The sequence below is a fragment of the Gastrolobium bilobum genome, unplaced genomic scaffold (genome assembly GCF_033153095.1).
Source record: "Gastrolobium bilobum isolate Gb01-03AN ecotype WA unplaced genomic scaffold, APGP_CSIRO_Gbil_v1 utg21167, whole genome shotgun sequence".
Lineage (NCBI taxonomy): Eukaryota > Viridiplantae > Streptophyta > Magnoliopsida > Fabales > Fabaceae > Gastrolobium > Gastrolobium bilobum.
Window position 1 is genome coordinate 199,266 of NW_026898371.1, and position 18,294 is coordinate 217,559.

Consider the following 18,294-nt stretch of genomic DNA (forward strand, 5'->3'; position numbering starts at 1 on the left):
TTTCTTTTTCTTTTTAAAGAATTAGCTGATTGCACCAATATCTTCTTGATTTTGGAGATTATAATTGGCAAAAGTATTTATTAGAAATAAAGTTATTATTAGTAAATCCAAAATAACGTCATTTTAAAGATCTAAGATTAAAAAATTATAATGTTAAAGATTAATATAATCTTGCAATAAATTAGAATTACAAAAATACATTGATTTTCACCACAAAATGACATTATTTTATACTTACCGAAGATAATTTATTTATATTGACCGGAAAAATACTTTACTCATTATAATTATCAGAGATTGTATAAATTTTTAAGATAAATGTTTGTAGGGTTTATTGTCTCTTATGTTATCAGATAAAATTATTTTTTACACACATACAAAAATATATGAAACTCATATCTTTCTCTTCCTTTCACATAATCTCACACATTTTTATATACATGTAAAAGTAGTGGTGGAGCCTCTAAAGAACCTTGGGATACACCACTCTAAAAGCTAGCTCAAAGGGTGGGAGTACCCAAGGCCTTAAAAACTCCACATTAGTTGCACATACAACCAATGCAGGACTATATATCTCAACACGCCCCCTCACACGAGAGCCCATTGGGCTTGAATAGTGGACAATGCAACAGGCTCAGCCTACCTGTGCTAAGAAACGCCACAAGAGAAAGTGGAGGGCGGCGGCGAGGCTCTGATACCATGTAAAGAACCTTGGGATACATCACCCCAAAAGCTTGCTCAAAGGGTGGGAGTGCCCAAGACCTTATAAACTCCACATTAGTTGCACATTTATAGCTCAAATGTGGAGTTTATAAGGTCTTGGACACTTTCACCCTTTGAGCTAGCTTTTGGAGTGGTATATCCCAAGGTTCTTTACAGAGCCAGTTGCCCCCGCTGACTAATTTTTAAAATTTAGCCACGTTTTAGTTGGCTGACCGTCTATTCTTCATCTTCCTTGTAATTGTAAAAAATAAAAATGACTATCTATGCTGAAAATGCTTGGAAGTAAAGAGGCTAGATTTCTATGCTTGAAGTAATTTTGATTGAACATTGCAAGTATTTTTCGGAGACATTGTGCCTGGAAAACAGAATGGCTGACTTTGAGGGACTAAAATCAACTGTTGTTGGGTGAAATTGAAAGTCTTTTTGGCCTGCCTGTTTATATTCCGACTAATTTTTCTGTTATTAAACTCCAATTAACTTGACTTTTTCTGAATTAAATGTTGTTATCATTCTTACTAATTTGGTATTATAAAAAAATTTCTGTTGAATTCAAGATTGCAAAATGATTGTTGTTATCGGAATTTTCTTCTTCTTTGGTATTATGTGTTTTGAATAGTCATGACAAATCTTGAAATGATTCTTCATAACCAGTTTACTGTAGCAAGTTTTCTCTATTGAAATGCCATATTTCTAGTTTTTCTCATAACTGTTTCAGAGGATAAAAGTTTCGAATTGGACTCAATTTGATTTTGAACCATGAACAAAATTTGAACCTGTTCATTAAAAAAACCGGTTGAGAAAAAATATCCATTCAATTTCAAAATTCAAAATATTTTATCAGTTTAGTTTGGTTGGATAAAAAAGAATTCAAATCGAACTAAATACGTTGGTGTGAGATTGTCTAGCTTAAGATTTAGAACTTATGCAATGAACGTTAGGAGGTCATCAAACATGCAAGAAAGTTTCCCAAATATGATCAATCCTCCATCTAAAGGAGAAAAATCTTGTTAATCATTAAAATTTTGGAAAAAGCAACTTATGTTTATTTATTGAGTTAGTTATTTATGTGTCCCATTAACAGTTATTTTATATGTCGCGCAACAACTCAATTCCTAACTTGTACTAGATTTACCAATTCTAAAACTTCAAATTTCTTTCTCTTTCCGTTTTCTATTTTTGCACTAACTTTTTTTTTTTTTGAAGTTTAATATAATTTACCTTATAAAACAATTTATTTATTTTTTGGTAAATTATAAAAACAATTTTAAAATCTTGATAATTATACTACAAAATATTATTATTTTAATAAACTTTTAATTGATTTTTAATGATGTAACTAGCTTTTTTAGTACAATTTTTTAATTCTTTTTCATATAAAAAAGATGTAGCTTTTGTATGTGTAAATAATATTCAAACTTTTGTAATTGACAGAAAAAGTTATGATAGCTTAAGTTTTCAAATAATATATTTTATTTTGCTAATTTTATCCCTAATTGTTTTTTTCCCTCCCTCTCATTATCTATCTTTCATTTGCAAGCAATCATATTCACTGAAAATCACTAGTAGTGGAGGTTCTTTGTATTTAGGGAAGCAATATCGATGGGGCAGTTATTCTGGGGTTTTCTTACTTGTTCAGCCTTGGCTAATGGGCTTGGAGAACTTCATCCTTTACTGGGACCATTGCTCTTATTTTCAGTAATTTTCTCTCTTTATTGTTAATACAAATCTCCAAAATTCTAGATAGGGAGTTATTCCAATCATGCACACAGTCCCAATCATTTTTAGAGCATGTCAATACTATTTTAACCATTGCAAAAGATAATTAGACCGTTTGTAGCAATCTAGAATCATCCTTGAACATTTGGAATTCAGACAACGTGAAACACAGATGAGCAGAGTTTCTAGAAACATAATTTGAGCAGCTTATTTCCATCACAAATATGCTCAGCCGGGGCCAATACATATCGTACACCATATCAAACAAATAAGTTTTTGCTAATAAGTTGTAGCTGTAGTTCAAATGGCACCCAAATCCGGACATTCCCTTGTCCCTATCCCAACCCCACCCTCCTCCCAACAAAAATTATAAAACCAAGGAAGTTTCCTAAATCTTCAGGAGGAACTTTCAGTATGCACAATTGTTATCCAAAAAGAATGCAATGGCCTATAGATGGAGCGCCCCTGAACTACAATCTGGTCGGGAATTGGGGAGTTGGTACAATGAGAGGCGAGTATAAAACAGTCTTGGCTATTAGGGCATGAGATGAGTCTGTATATACCAATATAAATATAAAAAAGAAAAAAAGTTCTAGTGAAGTTATGAATCGACAACATTCCTAGTTCTTCACCGTAATCATACAAAATAAATATACAAAATAAACAAAACAAAATCCTAATATGAAGAAGATCCAGTAACTTAAGGGATTCGGGGATTACATGCAAGAGTAAGGCGATTTTGGTAAGAGTCAAAAAGTAAGGGCAAAAATGGAGGAGTAAACATGATCCTAGATACATCTCTCAATTTCTTTCCTCCATTTTCCCCCTTCAAATTGTCATAGTAGCAAACAGTAACACATCTGACATGTCCACAAGGCTGAAAACAAGACCAGAATTAACTTATACTGAATACCTTGTAAAGAAGATTGGATCTGAACATAGTCAAATTATAGAACGAAACACTAACAAGGGATGAATATAGCACTCCTGAGCCTAGAATGCCTTCTGCTGTTGCATTAGCATAACAATGAGATGGATTGCACATTAAAGAACAAACAAAAAATTCCTTTTTGAATGTACGTACATATTAGAGGATTCACTTAATAGATAGTTTGAATAGAAGCATTAAAAAAATGTATTGGACAAAAAATGGGACCTTTACACTCACAGTTTCATATTTCAGTTCAGATGAAAACAAGGAACAAAATGCATTATTTATATAGATTAGTTGCATAAAATTATTAAAAACTAGACACAGTATACAATCATACCTAATTGAAGAGAGTACAGTTAAGAATGCATTCAACAGTTATGTGCACTTTACGCCACTTCTTGTAACAGAAAGTTCCTGGACACCCCAGTATAAACGCACAAAATGGCAGAGATACATCACCCATCAACAATGAATTGATCTTCATGATTATCCCCCTCAACCCTAGTATCTCCATGAACAATACCATTTACATGATGCAAATTTTGCATCATTTGTGAAATATAATGGTTGCTAGCACTAGTATGATCAGATAGGCCAGCAGGTTGAGCAGTCCACTGTGAGAATATACCAAGCAATTGGCTGGTAAGATTTTGTTGCTCATGAGAAATACGAGTCTGCATCTGGCCCATTTCTGCTCGGTGCTGATTTAGCATCTCGTCAACCCTCTTCTTCCATTCTAGCCTCCTGCAATTCATTCTCTCTTCCCATTCCCTTTCATGACTTAACTCTTCTTCTCTTCTTTTCCTTTCCATCTCTTCATTTTCCTTCTCTATAGCTTCCCACTCAGATATTCTCTGCCTCCTCAGCTTGTCCCTATCCTTCTCCCTCTCTTCCCTCTCCTTTTCCCTTTCCTCCAGTTTCTTTTCCCATTGCTTATCGAGCTCCACTCTTAAGTTTTCCCTCCTCTGTCTCTCCCGCTCTCTATCCATCTCGCGCTGCTCGAACCGAGTCTCCATTTCTCTCAACTGTCCTAGCTGGTTAGCAAGAATCCTCCACGCTTTCTTCTCAATCCCTTTCACCACCTTCCTCTTCTTCTTCTTCAAGTTCAACCCTGCCATTTCCCCTTCCTCATACACAAAACCATTCTCCGCATCTTCCCTCATCCTACCACTCCCATTATAATTCACTTCCCCTTCTTCAGCATCATACTCAAAACCCAAACCCATAACCTCATTGTCAACCCCATCCATAGCAGCTGCAAAATCCCCATCCCCATCCCCAGAATGACCCATCTGGCCAAACTCAACCATATCCATTCCCCTACTACCACCACCACCACCAACACTGCCACCATTACCATTAGCAAGAAACTCATCTCCATGATTACCATCCGCAATCACCATTAACTCATTACCACCATGACTACCAACACCAAGTGCAACATCCCCAAACACATCCTTGTACCTAAGAAAATTAGACCAATGAGTAAGTCCTTCAACCCAATCAAACTCACTCCCATCACCGTCACCATCACCATTACCATCACAATCACCTCCAGAATACTCGGGCTTCTTGATCTTCTGCTTAACGAGCAGATACTGATGCCTCATGTTCTGAACCTTGGTGGAAACGTCCTTCCAAGACCACTGCCAAGGGAACGCCACGGGATCGCGAAGGTGGTGCATCGAATTCACGTAACAAGCAATCGGTTTGAACTTCTTCTCGCGAGTTCTCATCTTCGCTAGCGAACCATCGGCCACCATCTCCCCGTACTTGTCCATTAGGGTTTTCTCCTCCAACTCCGTCCATTTCTTCCTTCTCGGAGGAATCATCAGCAACCAATCACAAACGTAACGTTCTTGGTTTCTTCTTCCTCCTCCTCCTCCTCAACCACCAAAACCTTCTCCGATAACGATTCTAATTGCATCGAGAACACGAAGATCGTTGCAATCGTGTGAATTTTTATTTTTTCTTATTTTTTCACAATCCAGAATTTTAACCTGGCGATTGTTTGATTGATAGATTCTCTCCGAGAATCTCAAAATCGAGAGAAGAAAAAGGATGGCGCTTGCTTACCTTATCGTTTCGGAATTTGAATAATAATAATAAGAAAAGACAGAGCGAGAGAGGAGTTGCCAACGACGATAGCACACTGATTTTCCCGGAAAGTTAAATTTTCTCGAGAAAATATGGCTAACTGGGGAATGAAGGGACAAAGCTATTCCAAAGCAGGGAGCGAAGATTTCCCAGCCTATTTTATTTTTCAGAATAATTATATTTCAATTTTCGGAATTTTTTATTTTTATTGAAAAAAATGGGAGCCATTCCAGTGGGCATACCGGAGCGGTTATCTCGAATGACTTGAAATCTATTTTTCAAAGGGAACGGATGTGCTAATTATGTTATGTGGGGGTTGTTATGTGGGGTAATTTATGATGCACGGATACTGATACGGAACACGGGACACAACATGACAGCTGACATGTTAATTCTAAAAAATAGCATGTTGGGACACGTTTTGATATTAAATAATATTTTTAATATATAATATAATTTATATTTAATAGATATAACAATCCATATTAAGTCGTATAACCAATCAAATATTCAAATTTCATAACATAAATATAAACAAAAATAATTTTTCGTACATTGTTACTTTTTCATGTCAAATTTCATAACATAAAAAAATTGATTTATAAATGATTTTTTTTAATTAATAAAATAAAATTAAGACTGAAAAAAAAACGTGTCTGAGCGTTGACCACGTGTCCCAAAATATTGATCGCGTGTCGGAGCGTTTCCGTGTCGGACACGTGTCCGACACGCACAATTCCAAAAAAATTACGAGTTCGTGTTTTATAGGGGGTAATCATAATCATATATGGGTGAGTTAATGGTGATAATGAAAGAGAAAAAAAATATAAAGATATTACACAATCATCACCGTTAATTTAATTATTAATGGTTAAGATCTTCCCACATGACATGATCATGTTAAATTACACATGAGAGGATCAATTTCCTTTCACTTACATGACATACGATACGATATATTAATTTTTAAAAATATTAAATTTTGATATATTAATACATGTTTCAATATTAAATAATTTTTTTAATATATATAATATGAGGAAGGATCCGTTTACAAATTTTTTTGATAAATTTTTACAAATTACATTATGTTCTCCCGGTGTGTTCTCCCGGGAGAAGATAGTGTAGTTTGTAAGAGTTTGTAAACAAAAAAGTTTGTAAATATAACATGCCCCATATAATATAATTTACATTTAATACATACAGCAATTTATAATAAGTCATGTAATCAATCAAATATTCAAATTATATAACATAAATATAAAAAAATCATGTTTTATTAATTTTTCAGGTCAAATTTTATAGGAATATGTTATTCTTCTACTTACCTCTTTTTCTGCCTACCTTTACTTGTCACTCTAAAATGTCATTAAATCAGAATCTTAACTAATCTTTATATTTCTTTCTACTCTTGAGATTCTGATCTAACGATGTTAGAGAATGGTAAGTAAAAGTAAACAGAAAAAATGATAAGTAGAATAACCTAAATTTTATAATAAAAATATTTAATTTATAAATTAATTTTTCATGTTTAATTAAAAAGATAAAAACAAAATAAAATTTGAATATAAAAAAAAATGAGTAGAAAAACGTTGACCGTATGTTAAAAGCGTGTGTGTAGAAATATTGACTATATATTGGAAGCATATCAAAATGTTTACCAGATGTCTTGAAATGTTGATCGAAATGTGTCGGAGTTCCCTGGTCGTGCATCAAAGCTTGAAATCATGTGGACTGCCCGTGCAGGTTCGAGTCCTGTTGCTCACGATTGATTTGCCTTTTATACGAATAACATATTAGATTTTATATTCCCATTGCTATGGCTTATTTGATTATGTTCTGTTTTTTTTTAATTATTTTGTAGAATAGTTAATAAAATGAATGTTTTTTATGTTTTTTTTAGTTAAAAATAAAAAACACAGAACAAAAACAACTCGGACATATTTTTTAAATTTGATTTTAAAAACTAAAGAACAATAATTTTTATAATTATTTTAACAAAATAGGTCTTATCAAATTAGTTTTTTTTTTATGAAAATCAAAAAACTATTTTCGAAAAGATAATCAACAGGCTTAGTTGCTTCATCTGAATGCAAATACCGAATTTGCTTCAAAATGTACGTTTAAACATAGTTAAAAACTAGATATGCAGTTCAAGCAATAATTTGGATAAACATGTGCATCAAAACTTTACTGATATAAAAATTTTCAACTGTACATGGATTAAAGTGGAGTGACAGTAATCCCTATTTACTATATTTAGATTTTATGGCGAATGGAATTTAATGGATCAGTTTAAAAATCAAACCCATTTTGCCTCTTCCTAAATCGGTTTTGTTTTTTTCTAAATTGATTTAAAATCGATTCTGAACTACAGATAGTTATACACTCTTTCCTTGATTTTACCTAGATTTTGGCCTAAATAATCAAAATTTGGATTCACCTGGACCAGACAGAAAATAACAGCTTTTGAAAAGAAAAGAAAAATGACTTTATTCTTGTTTACTGATCTTACAATACAGGTACACACAGTCAAATGAATATTTCAAAGTTCACTTATACTCATGAATCAGGATGACATTAAAGTATGTGAAGACCATAACAGGAACTATAATAGGTTCCAAGAATCATAATCTCATGCTAATGAAGATCACAATATAGGCTTTTAGCTAGCTATTCACAACTGCACATAAAAACCGTCTGTTCATAAAAACTAGGAGGAATAAAATAAACAAAGAAAAACTAAGAAACGCTTCCTGTAATATTTCACATTAACATCATATACTTTTCGATTTACCATTTTCGACATTGCAAGCTAGTTTGAAATACCACTGTGTAACCTTCATCATATTTTCAAAGCAGTTTAGCTTGGGAACATTGGTGAAAGACCATTACTATCCTTATCCTGCCTAGATTCAAACATACATGTCTATCATGTTTCTGAGTTATGACTAGAATGGTTTGAAGCTGAAAAACCAAGGGGTTCTGTGGGTCTATTTCCCATATCTTTAGTTTTGTGAAGGAGAAAGGTCCCAGATAAAATTGTGACAAAGCCACATAACTCAGTAGCAATTTGTGATGCATTTTGTGAGTCCCAGTCCTGCAGCAAATAATGAAAGTAGATAATGACTTACAATCCAGTTGCAAATTGCCAATGAAGGTATTATTTTAAGACTAATAATGCAAGACATGGAATCACACAAAGAAGACATTTTAGGGGATATGTTCTTCGAACAAGTATCAAGCAGGGATCAATTGTACCATCGGCAACCAACACGTAAGACTAGGAGCGCATCACTGGCTCAACAATGATTGGCCAAAATCACATGACATATTCTTAAGATTCAGTGTGCCTTGATTTGACAGATTTTAGGTGTTCAAGTCCTCTAAAAACTTGAAAACAAAAAGTAACTCTACAACCTGATAACATAATACAAATGAAATTATAATTATGATTGATCCAATACTATAGATGACTATGTTTCTCACTCTTTCCATATTTCTCATTTACTTTGCCATAAGCTGCAAGAAAGGGGGCCTTTTATTTCTATACACTATCATAGGTCTAGTAAGAAGAGTCGATCATATTGTGGAGAGCCCAATAAGTAGAAGTAGAGGAAGGCCAAGAAAAAATCTAAGTGACTAAAGGAACAAAATAGCATCTTTGATCCATGTACCCGACCCCACCTCGTGGGAAAACGCTTTTGGTGGTGTTGTTGTAAACTATAATGTCAAAATAATTTTGTATTGTCGCCAAGCATATATTAAACAAAAGTAAGAAACACATACATACATATATACACATACAGAGACAGAGCAAATGACAAAAGGTAGTTAGTCACCTTAAACATGATTATGCTGGCAAAGATTGTAAGTGATGTAAACATCACATAGTAAACTGGTGACACAACTGCTGTGTTAAAGGTGTCCAAAGCCTGAAACATGTTTTCCAAATTAAATAAATAACATTACAATATGTTAGAAAAATATAATACGAAACCATTAATGTAGCCTTCATGTAATAACTTAAATTTTTGGGTTGAAATTATTGTTTTACATGATATAAGCGCCTTTGTGATCAAGTGGTCACAAGTTCGATCCTCACTATCCCCATTTTATTAATAAATAATTAAATATCGTAGAGTTTCTTAGTACAGATAGGTGAGCCTGTGGGGAAGCGTGTTAGAAAAATATAATATAAAATCATTAATGCGACCTTCATGTAGTAACTTAAGTTTTTGGGTTGAAATAGTTGATTCACACATTGGTCAGCTTATTATCTTGAACTACTAACTCAACACACTTATTTTCAGGATTCTAGCACTACAGATTTTAACTATTAAAGAAACTCTAGAGAATGCCGAAATGAAGTTCAATTGTAAGTCTGCTGGAAATAAGTGGCATAAAAAAGATGCCATGCCATTTCTAGAATATCGCATGTAAAGCTTTACTCATCCTTCATTGAAACTGGAAGGAAGTGAAACAGTTCAATGCAAATTGAGAAAAATAGTACGGAACCTTTTGTTAACATGCTAGATTATGAGATGCAAACATGGTCATTTAGCTGATGCTACAAGTCCTAAAGAGTGAGAAATCTTAGTTAAAAATTTTAAGCATAACAATTTACCACTTAGTAGTTTCAAACGATGAAGGCCCTAGAAAGAGCAGAAATGTTTTCCATACTAGTACTCCAATCATCAGCAAATATATATATATATATATATATATATATATATATATATATTCAATTTTGGTGTAATCATTTAAGTTATGCTCTGGAAGACACAGCATAATGACAGCCACTAGTACATGCACTGACAGATATAATGCCAAAGCTTACCTTGTTCAAGTAGTTAATCTGCAAAAGACAAAATCCTATCACAACCACTGTAAAGAACCAGGTCTGGAAGTATGTGAATTGATTTGTGCCTTCAAATGTAAGCTTCAAAGCTATTCCGACTGCTTTCACTGCCATAACCTATCAACAAATATCAGCATTAGGTCTATAGAGGGCAGGTTTATGGTCAACCATGACAAACATGGGCATTCAAGATATTATTAATACCGTAAGTGAGCCTGTGAGAGAACAAATTCCAACATATATGATCATATGGGTCTGCCCATACTGTGGAACAAAATAGAAAATGAGAACAGCAACCAGAATCACAACTGCACAACTGTAGATAATAAAACCTGTTGATGAAGAAAAAAATTTAATGTTAGCTTAAATAACCATAAATTAATGCCTTGAATCCATTAAGACCTGAATGCACCCCACTCCTGTATCCTCCTGCTTTGGCTTTTGACAAGATTCAATGAAAAAAAATGTTAGAACTTAGCAAACAAGGGTTAAAAAATACCTGGTTCGGTAGCAAGATGCCACACTTCCTTAACAGAGTGAATAATTCTTTCATGCGGAGCATGCAAAACAATAGTTGTAGATCCCACCATACAGAGAACACATCCAAGCACACCAAAGATGTGCAATCTCTCTTTTAAGATAAAGTGAGCTAGTACTGCACTGCATCATGAAGATGCAAGTATCCAAATTAAAATTTGATGGATGAAGATGATGCATTTGTGTTGAAGAAAACAGAAGCACCCTAGGAATTTGTTTTGTGAAGAATACCATGTTCCTTACCTGAAAATGATGCTTAAAGCTCCTAGAGGAGTTACAAGTAGAGCAGGAGCAAATGCATATGCAGCAAAATTGGCTATTTCCCCAACGATCACTAAAAAATTTAGGCATATATGTGAAGTTAGTTGCTGAAATTTTCCTAAGATTGGTGGGAACAGAAACAAATGAATTATTTATTATATAACTATTATATAATTTTATATTATTACAGAATACTAAGAGTTACAATGGAAAATTTGCTCTACCAAATGCATAGGCCCTAGATATATATAATAATATATAGAAATGGCACAGGATTGATTCTTGCCAGGGCATTCTGATAGTGATTATCAATTCAAAAAGGTACTTGATTCTTTCTTGACATTGAAACTTCAACGTATGACAATTACACCCCCCCCCCCCCTTCTCTCTCTCTTTTTCTTCTTTCCTCTTGCCTTTGAGAGTAAACAGGGGCAGTGCCACTCATCATTACTTTAGGGTTGGAACAGATTAAAAGCTCACTTCTTTGAAAAAAGAGGCAACTTATTAATATAGAAAGCAAGCATAAAATACAAAAGTGAAATATTAGATATCACCCCAACTATATCATGTAAAAGTATGGAACTTAAGATCAATGAAATGCATTCAGATTTCACAGTAAGCAATACAATTTTATTGAACATCTTGTCAAAACCTACTTCTAAATATTCTGACATTATATTAGTATATTTCATACAGAATGACCTCCCTGATTGACCGAATTCTTTCATAAGATAGTCTATGATAAAATCAGCCCCAATTTTGAACTTTCAAAGCTTTATCAAATATGAAACTCACAACCAAGTGTACCTACTATGCTGGTTGCTTCTTCTTTTTTGTGATAACTCGTAATCCAACTCCCTTGATGTACAAGAGATGTTAACACTTATTCAAATTTAGAACTTTGCACTATCATCATGAGGAGTAAATGCAAAATAGGGTCAACATTTAACAGATTGTACCTAACATGAGTGTTTTTAGAGTTGGCAGATTGCAGAGATCAAATACATAGAAGAAGGGAGAGAGTGGAGAAAAGGTGAGAATTAATGATTGGAAGGAAGTAATTTCCTCTTCTTTATTCCATATAGCAACTGTGGCCTTTACTACAAGGATTTCTATAAAGAATCAATTCAACCCAAAAGCTTAAGGTTTTGGGGGGGCTACATTAATGGTTTTATATATCTCTAACATGCCCCCTCACACGAGAGCCTATTGGGCTTGAAGGATGGATGATGCATCAGGCCCAGTCTACATGTGCTAAGAAACTCCACAAGACTTATTAATTATTAATTAAATGGGGGGCAGTGAGGATCGAACCCATGACAACCAGACTCTGATACCATGTAAAGAACCAATTCAATCCAAAAGCTTAAGCTGTTGGGTAAGGCTACATTAATGGTTTTATATATCTCTAACAATTTCAAATACTAAAACCAATAAATGCTAATGCTAATTGATACTAATCAAGACTAATTAATACCACAATTTTATCAATAGAAGCTAACAAATGCTAATTAGTATTAATCTAGAGTTATACCTGTAAAGAACCAATTCAACCCAAAACTTTAAGCTATTAAGCGATGTTACATTAATGATTTTATATATCTTTTACACGTCCCCTCACGCAAGAGCACATTGAGCTTTAAGGGTGGATGACACATCAGGCTCAGCCTACCTGTGCTAAGAAACTCCACAAGACTTAATTTATTATTAAATAGGGGGCGGTGAGACTCTGATACCATGTAAAAAACCAATTCAACCCAAAAGCTTAAGCTATTGAGAGAGGTTACATTAATAGTTTTATATATCTCTAACAATATCAATCCAATCTTTTATTAATGGAAGCTAGTAAATGTTAATTCATACCACACAAAAGCCTTGGTGTGTACCATCCCTTCCCCCATCAGGACGTGACTTGTCCTCAAGTCGGATCCAGTTCAACAAGCTCAAGAAGCACTGAATCGTCCCTCATGTTGCAAAAAGACCCTCTAAATATAAAAAGGGTCGGGATTTCGCATTGATGCCTGTGCATGAACTTTTCATTGCAGTTGAAGCATAATCCTTTGTTTTGTTGCATTTGCATCCCTTTGGCTATCAAATGTTTGATAAGAAGTTGAGTGACAGGTGATTGGGAGGTCGTATAAGAAGTCAAGCTTGATGCTATTGAGGGAAGCAGTTGAAATGGCTGATTGCTTCTAGGTTGAGACTCATATACTCATGCCAACACAAACGCATAACGTAAGTCCATAGGTCAATAAGCTTTGTTAAATATCAAGACCTGAGAGGCATATACTAAAATTTGTGTGTTTCAACTGCATAACGGAGGATCTATTATACAACTGAATGAAAAGGAATTACAGAGAGATATACATGATGTGGGACTTCATCCCTTACACTAAACTACTATATATACAACACCCCCCTCATGTTGGAGCATATAGATCATATACACCAAGCTTGTTACATATGTAATTATTCAAGACCTCTCAAAGACTTAGTGAACACATCAGTCAGTTGATCATTTGAGTTAACAAAATTGGAGACAATATCTCCTAAGAGGACCTTTTCTCTGACGAAATGACAATCTATCTTAATATGCTCAGTCCTTTCATGAAACACTAGATTGGAAGCAATATGCAAAATAGCTTGATTATCGGAAATGAGAGTTGCTGGTCCAGTATCTCCAAACTTGAGCTTCTTAAGTAGTTGTTTTAGCTATATGAGTTCATAAGTGGTTGTGACCATAGAACGATACTCTGCTTCAGCACTCTATATGGCAACTACACTCTATTTCTTGCTTTTTCAGGATACTAAATTATCTCCAACAAATGCACAATACCTAGAGGTGGATCTCCTATCAGTAAGGCAACCTGCCCAATCAACATGTGAGTATCCCATAACCCGGGTATGACCATTGCCTTATAAAAGAGATTTTTTACCTAGAGTTGTCTTGATATAATTAAGAACACGAATCACTGCATTACAGTGATCTTCACAAGGAGAATTCAGGAACTGACTTATCACATTGACATCAAACGAGATGTCTGGTCAAGTGAATGTGAGGTAGTTTAGCTTCCCAACTAATATTCTATAACTTTCTGAATCTGAGAATAGCTCCCCCTGATTTGGCATATGCTTGATGTTTGGATCCAAAGGAGTTTCGATTGGCTTAGCATTTAACAAAGTTGTCTCCTCAAGAATGTCCATAGCATATTTCCTTTGGAATATCACAATACCATCTTTAGATTAGATCACCTCTATCCCTAAGAAATATCGGATTCTTCCAAGGTCTTTTGTCTAAAAACGATGACAGAGATGTTGTTTTACTTGAGTAATGCCATGATGATCATCACCCTTAATGACAATGTCATTAACATACGCCACCAAATAAATGGATCCTGAAATAGAGTGGTGATAAAATACTGAGTGATCCGAATAACATTGCAGGCCTTACTGTTGTTCTATAAAAGTTTCCTTTTAGACTCAGAGGAATTTTGCAATCCCACAAAAACCTCGATGCACTACTCCATTTCATCCAACCTGCTTTAATTCTATGGTTTACATCCTAATCAACCTCTTCACCCTTTTGCAAAATAAATCCCAAATATCTAAAGACATCTTTCTTGAGTACCTATTGTTCAAGCAAATACATGAAATCTTGATCCCTATCTCTTGTCAGAACAAACTCACACGTCATATACTCAGTCTTACTTCAACTTAGCGTGAATCCTTTAGACTCTAACGTGTTTCTCCATGATTCTAGTTTTATGTTAATATCAACTTTGGTCTCATCAATAAAACAATATCATCTGTAAATAACATACACCCTAGCACTTCATCGTGGATATCTTTAGTTAGTTCATCCATAACGAGCAAAAAAATAAGAACTCAAAGCAGAGCCTTGGTGTACACCTACTATGATAGGACTTGTGTCTTTTATGGTAGTAACAAAAATTGCACCCTATAAGAGATGTACTTGACTTCCTTGCAGCTAACCAACATAAGCTTAAGATCAAATAACTTCATCACTGGGATGTATTTGGCAATATCATATGGTAAATTCTGATTATGTCATTAGGTAAAAGTTATTTTGCGCCTCTTCTAATGATGCAATGAACATCATGGCAGTGCAGTAAAATAACTTCTTTTCTGTTTCCTTTTAGATGCAAGACATATAAATCCAAGATCATAGGAAACACTGTCAAAGTCCCATTAGCAATACCTTGATTCAGTATATCAGATCTGATTTTTAAATTACTCATTGTTCCCCTTTATTTCTTATTCCAAACAAGGAGAAAAGGAAATATTCCTCAAAAAATTTAGTTAAAACAAAAAAATTCAAATCCTAGTGTTTTCAATCAATATAACCATTACAAACCCCGAACACTATCAGAACCCACTGAAGCCCCATGAAAAGTTGGGGGAATTTCACAAAAAATTTGATTGCCCAAAAACATACTTAAGTGTTTTAGACCATAGAAGTAACAGAAATCATTCTCTCTGTCTAAGAAACATTAAACTTCAGATGGGTTAAGGTCCAAGAACATTTTCTGTAAATATGACACACACCCTTGGGTAAAAAACCACTTGACTTGAAATAGGAAAAACTGAAAAAAGTAAACTCATCCAATTCCTTGGCACTGAAGCTAAAACGCAGCCTTACCCTGAAAATTTAATAATAAAGGTGGCAAAGGCACATTCCAATCCAATTCCCTAGCTCTCAATGCTACATAATATACTAGAATTCACTAAAGGGAACACCCAAAAAACTAAAAATAAAAATAAAAATAGAAAACAGAAAATCACTTACTTGAGATCATTCCAACCCACCACCAAGGTTCATATAGGTATGCATGCCCTCCAGAGGCTGTTCAAATTGAATCAAAACAAATATAATAATTAAACAAATGGCAATTCAATGCATTGTAATCTTTAAGTTCAAGACTTTTCAATAACCCAAATGAAATGAAAGCATGTCAAAAACCAAAAAACAAAAGAGGGGGTGAAGGGGGCAAAAAAGGGAAGAAGCATATAAGAGGAGATGAACCTGCACTTTTCCCAGTGGCACCAGCTTTTTTTAGCCCCATCTTTTTAATTATAAAGCTAGAGCCAATAAAAACGCTGGAAGAGACAGCCAGAACAAGCCCAGTTACGTTGTCAGAGGAAATCCCCATATATCACAAGAATAAATAATGATACCAAAAACTGTTCTTCCGGTAAAACGAATCAATTCCAGGGCCAAGATGTCGAATCCAATGCCTTGACCTTAATTCATGGATTCAACAAAACATAAAAAGAAAGTCACATACATATCTTATAAACAAAAATTGGGTAAAAAGAAAAATTGAAGCGGAATAGAATGATTGCACAACTAGAAAGATATATCTATTATACAAATTCGTAGCTATAAAGGGTACGTACCCTTTTTGGCACCTTACAGACAAGTTGGTAGCTAAAAAATCATGGTTCATCAGATTAACAAGAAACGTTGTTTGAGCATTAAAACTGAAATTCTGTTGATCATCAAGGTGCTGGAGAACACAACAGAGAACAACAATGGAAACACAAGAGGCAGCAACGTTAACGCATGCGTCCCAGAAACAATAACCTCAGATTACGATTGCCCTCAACCCGCGTTTTACAAGGGAGTTTCGTAATGATTATAATTACAATGTTGTATTTGTGTTGCGCGTGGGCCTGTTTGGTTATTATAACTTGTATTTCATAAAATCATATATCACTCGTTCTTAACTTGATAGAATTAAAAGTTGGTTTTATTATGGAGTATACATGTTAGTTTGGTTTAAATATTTATTTTTCTTAATATATTTATATTTTTTTTCTTAATTATTTTTCTTGACGTTGATGTTTGCAACTTTTGAGTTGATGTTGACGCTGATATTTTTATTTTATTTTATATTTCAATTGAAATATAAAAAAAAAAAATCGTATATTATTGAAATAATTGCTTGTTTTGAAGTTCTACTTCTACACGTAATACGGTAGGATTGATGCAATTTTAAATATGTTGTTTCTTTCTTAATTCGTCTTTCACGCTTCTTCCAGTTCGTGCCCACGACTTGTTCCGTGGCCTGCTGAATCATTACTTCAACTTATTTCAATGGTACGAGATTTGAGCAAAGGAGGACAAGAAGAAAATTATAAAAAAAAAAATTAAAAAAAAAGGTCAACGAATAGAAATTATTATTTTTAAATGGAAGTTGACAAAATGTTTCTTTAATATCAATCGCAAAATAGAATGATTAATTTTGATTATTTGTTTACCAAAAATTTTAATTATAAATTTTTACATGTGAAATAAATTAATTCTAATACACACTAAATCATAATTATTTTATAAGAAAAATTAACTCAAGATAAAAAATTTGTTTTTGCGTTTGAGCCAATATTTATTCTGGATCATACTCTCCTTGAAATTGTAGAAAATTAGGTATAGGAAAAAAATGATGGCGAATAATAAATAAAATAATATCACATATAAATACAAAATGATTTGATACAAAAGCCACATTACAAATAGCTGTTTATACTGAATAAAAATTCCTAAAATCAGAAAATAATAATGAAATATAAACAAATAGATAAAATAATTCTAAAAGATTCTCTATGATGTAAGATGCAATCTTAATATTTTATTTTATAATAAAGATAAGATATTCATACTATCACTTTTTTCTATTACCAATCAACTTTAGGGGAAGGATTCGTTTATAAATTTTTTTTACAAATTATATTAAATTAGTGTATGACCGCCTGACCGGTTAGACATAGTGTAGTTTGTAAGAGTTTATAAATAGAAAATTTGTAAATATAACATTCCTCATTACTTTAATATAATTATGTACTCTGGGGAGTAATTAAAAGTTGTTTTTCTTTTGTCTCTCTTCATAAACTTTTCAAAAATTGTGAGCTGAAAAATAGGATCCAACATTGATTAGAATGATAGTAAATTAGTAATAAAAATAATTAGTAGTATAAATATCCTACTTCTTTATAATATTATTCTTGGATGTTTGAAATTTTTTTAGCCTAATTAATGCATAGCTATCACGAAAATCCTCAACTTACCAACTGGTTTATGAAAATCCCTACTTGACACAATTTATGTAAGTATCTCAATATAGTTAATTAACCATACTTTCATGAT

The 18,294-nt window shown here is 33.5% G+C and overlaps 1 protein-coding gene across 2 annotated transcripts; it reads right to left on the minus strand.

The window, feature by feature from the left end:
- Positions 1-3,455: 3,455 nt before the first annotated feature.
- Positions 3,456-16,777, minus strand: LOC133315395 (probable magnesium transporter NIPA2). 2 transcript variants are annotated; one of them, XM_061517004.1, is made up of 10 exons: positions 16,548-16,777; positions 16,174-16,391; positions 15,937-15,993; positions 11,112-11,202; positions 10,831-10,991; positions 10,536-10,663; positions 10,311-10,448; positions 9,313-9,405; positions 8,476-8,570; positions 3,456-4,138 (listed from the first exon to the last, which is right to left on the minus strand). In XM_061517004.1, the coding sequence occupies exons 2-10, from the start codon at positions 16,298-16,300 to the stop codon at positions 3,829-3,831; spliced, it is 1,200 nt and encodes a 399-aa protein (XP_061372988.1). In that variant the 5' UTR covers positions 16,301-16,391; positions 16,548-16,777; the 3' UTR covers positions 3,456-3,828. The 2 variants fall into 2 exon arrangements, with proteins under 2 accessions (XP_061372988.1, XP_061372989.1); XM_061517005.1 differs by lacking the exon at positions 3,456-4,138 and having other exon boundaries at positions 8,008-8,570; positions 10,536-10,546.
- Between the last annotated feature and the right edge of the window lie 1,517 nt (positions 16,778-18,294).

Coding starts and splice junctions, on each gene's coding strand:
- LOC133315395 (XM_061517004.1), bottom strand. CDS start 16,300: ATGGGGATTTCCTCTGACAACGTAACTGGGCTTGTTCTGGCTGTCTCT. Junction 15,994..16,173: donor TGCCACTGGGAAAAGTGCAG/GTTCATCTCCTC, acceptor CAATTTGAACAG/CCTCTGGAGGGCATGCATAC. Junction 8,571..9,312: donor CCAGCATAATCATGTTTAAG/GTGACTAACTAC, acceptor TATTTGCTGCAG/GACTGGGACTCACAAAATGC.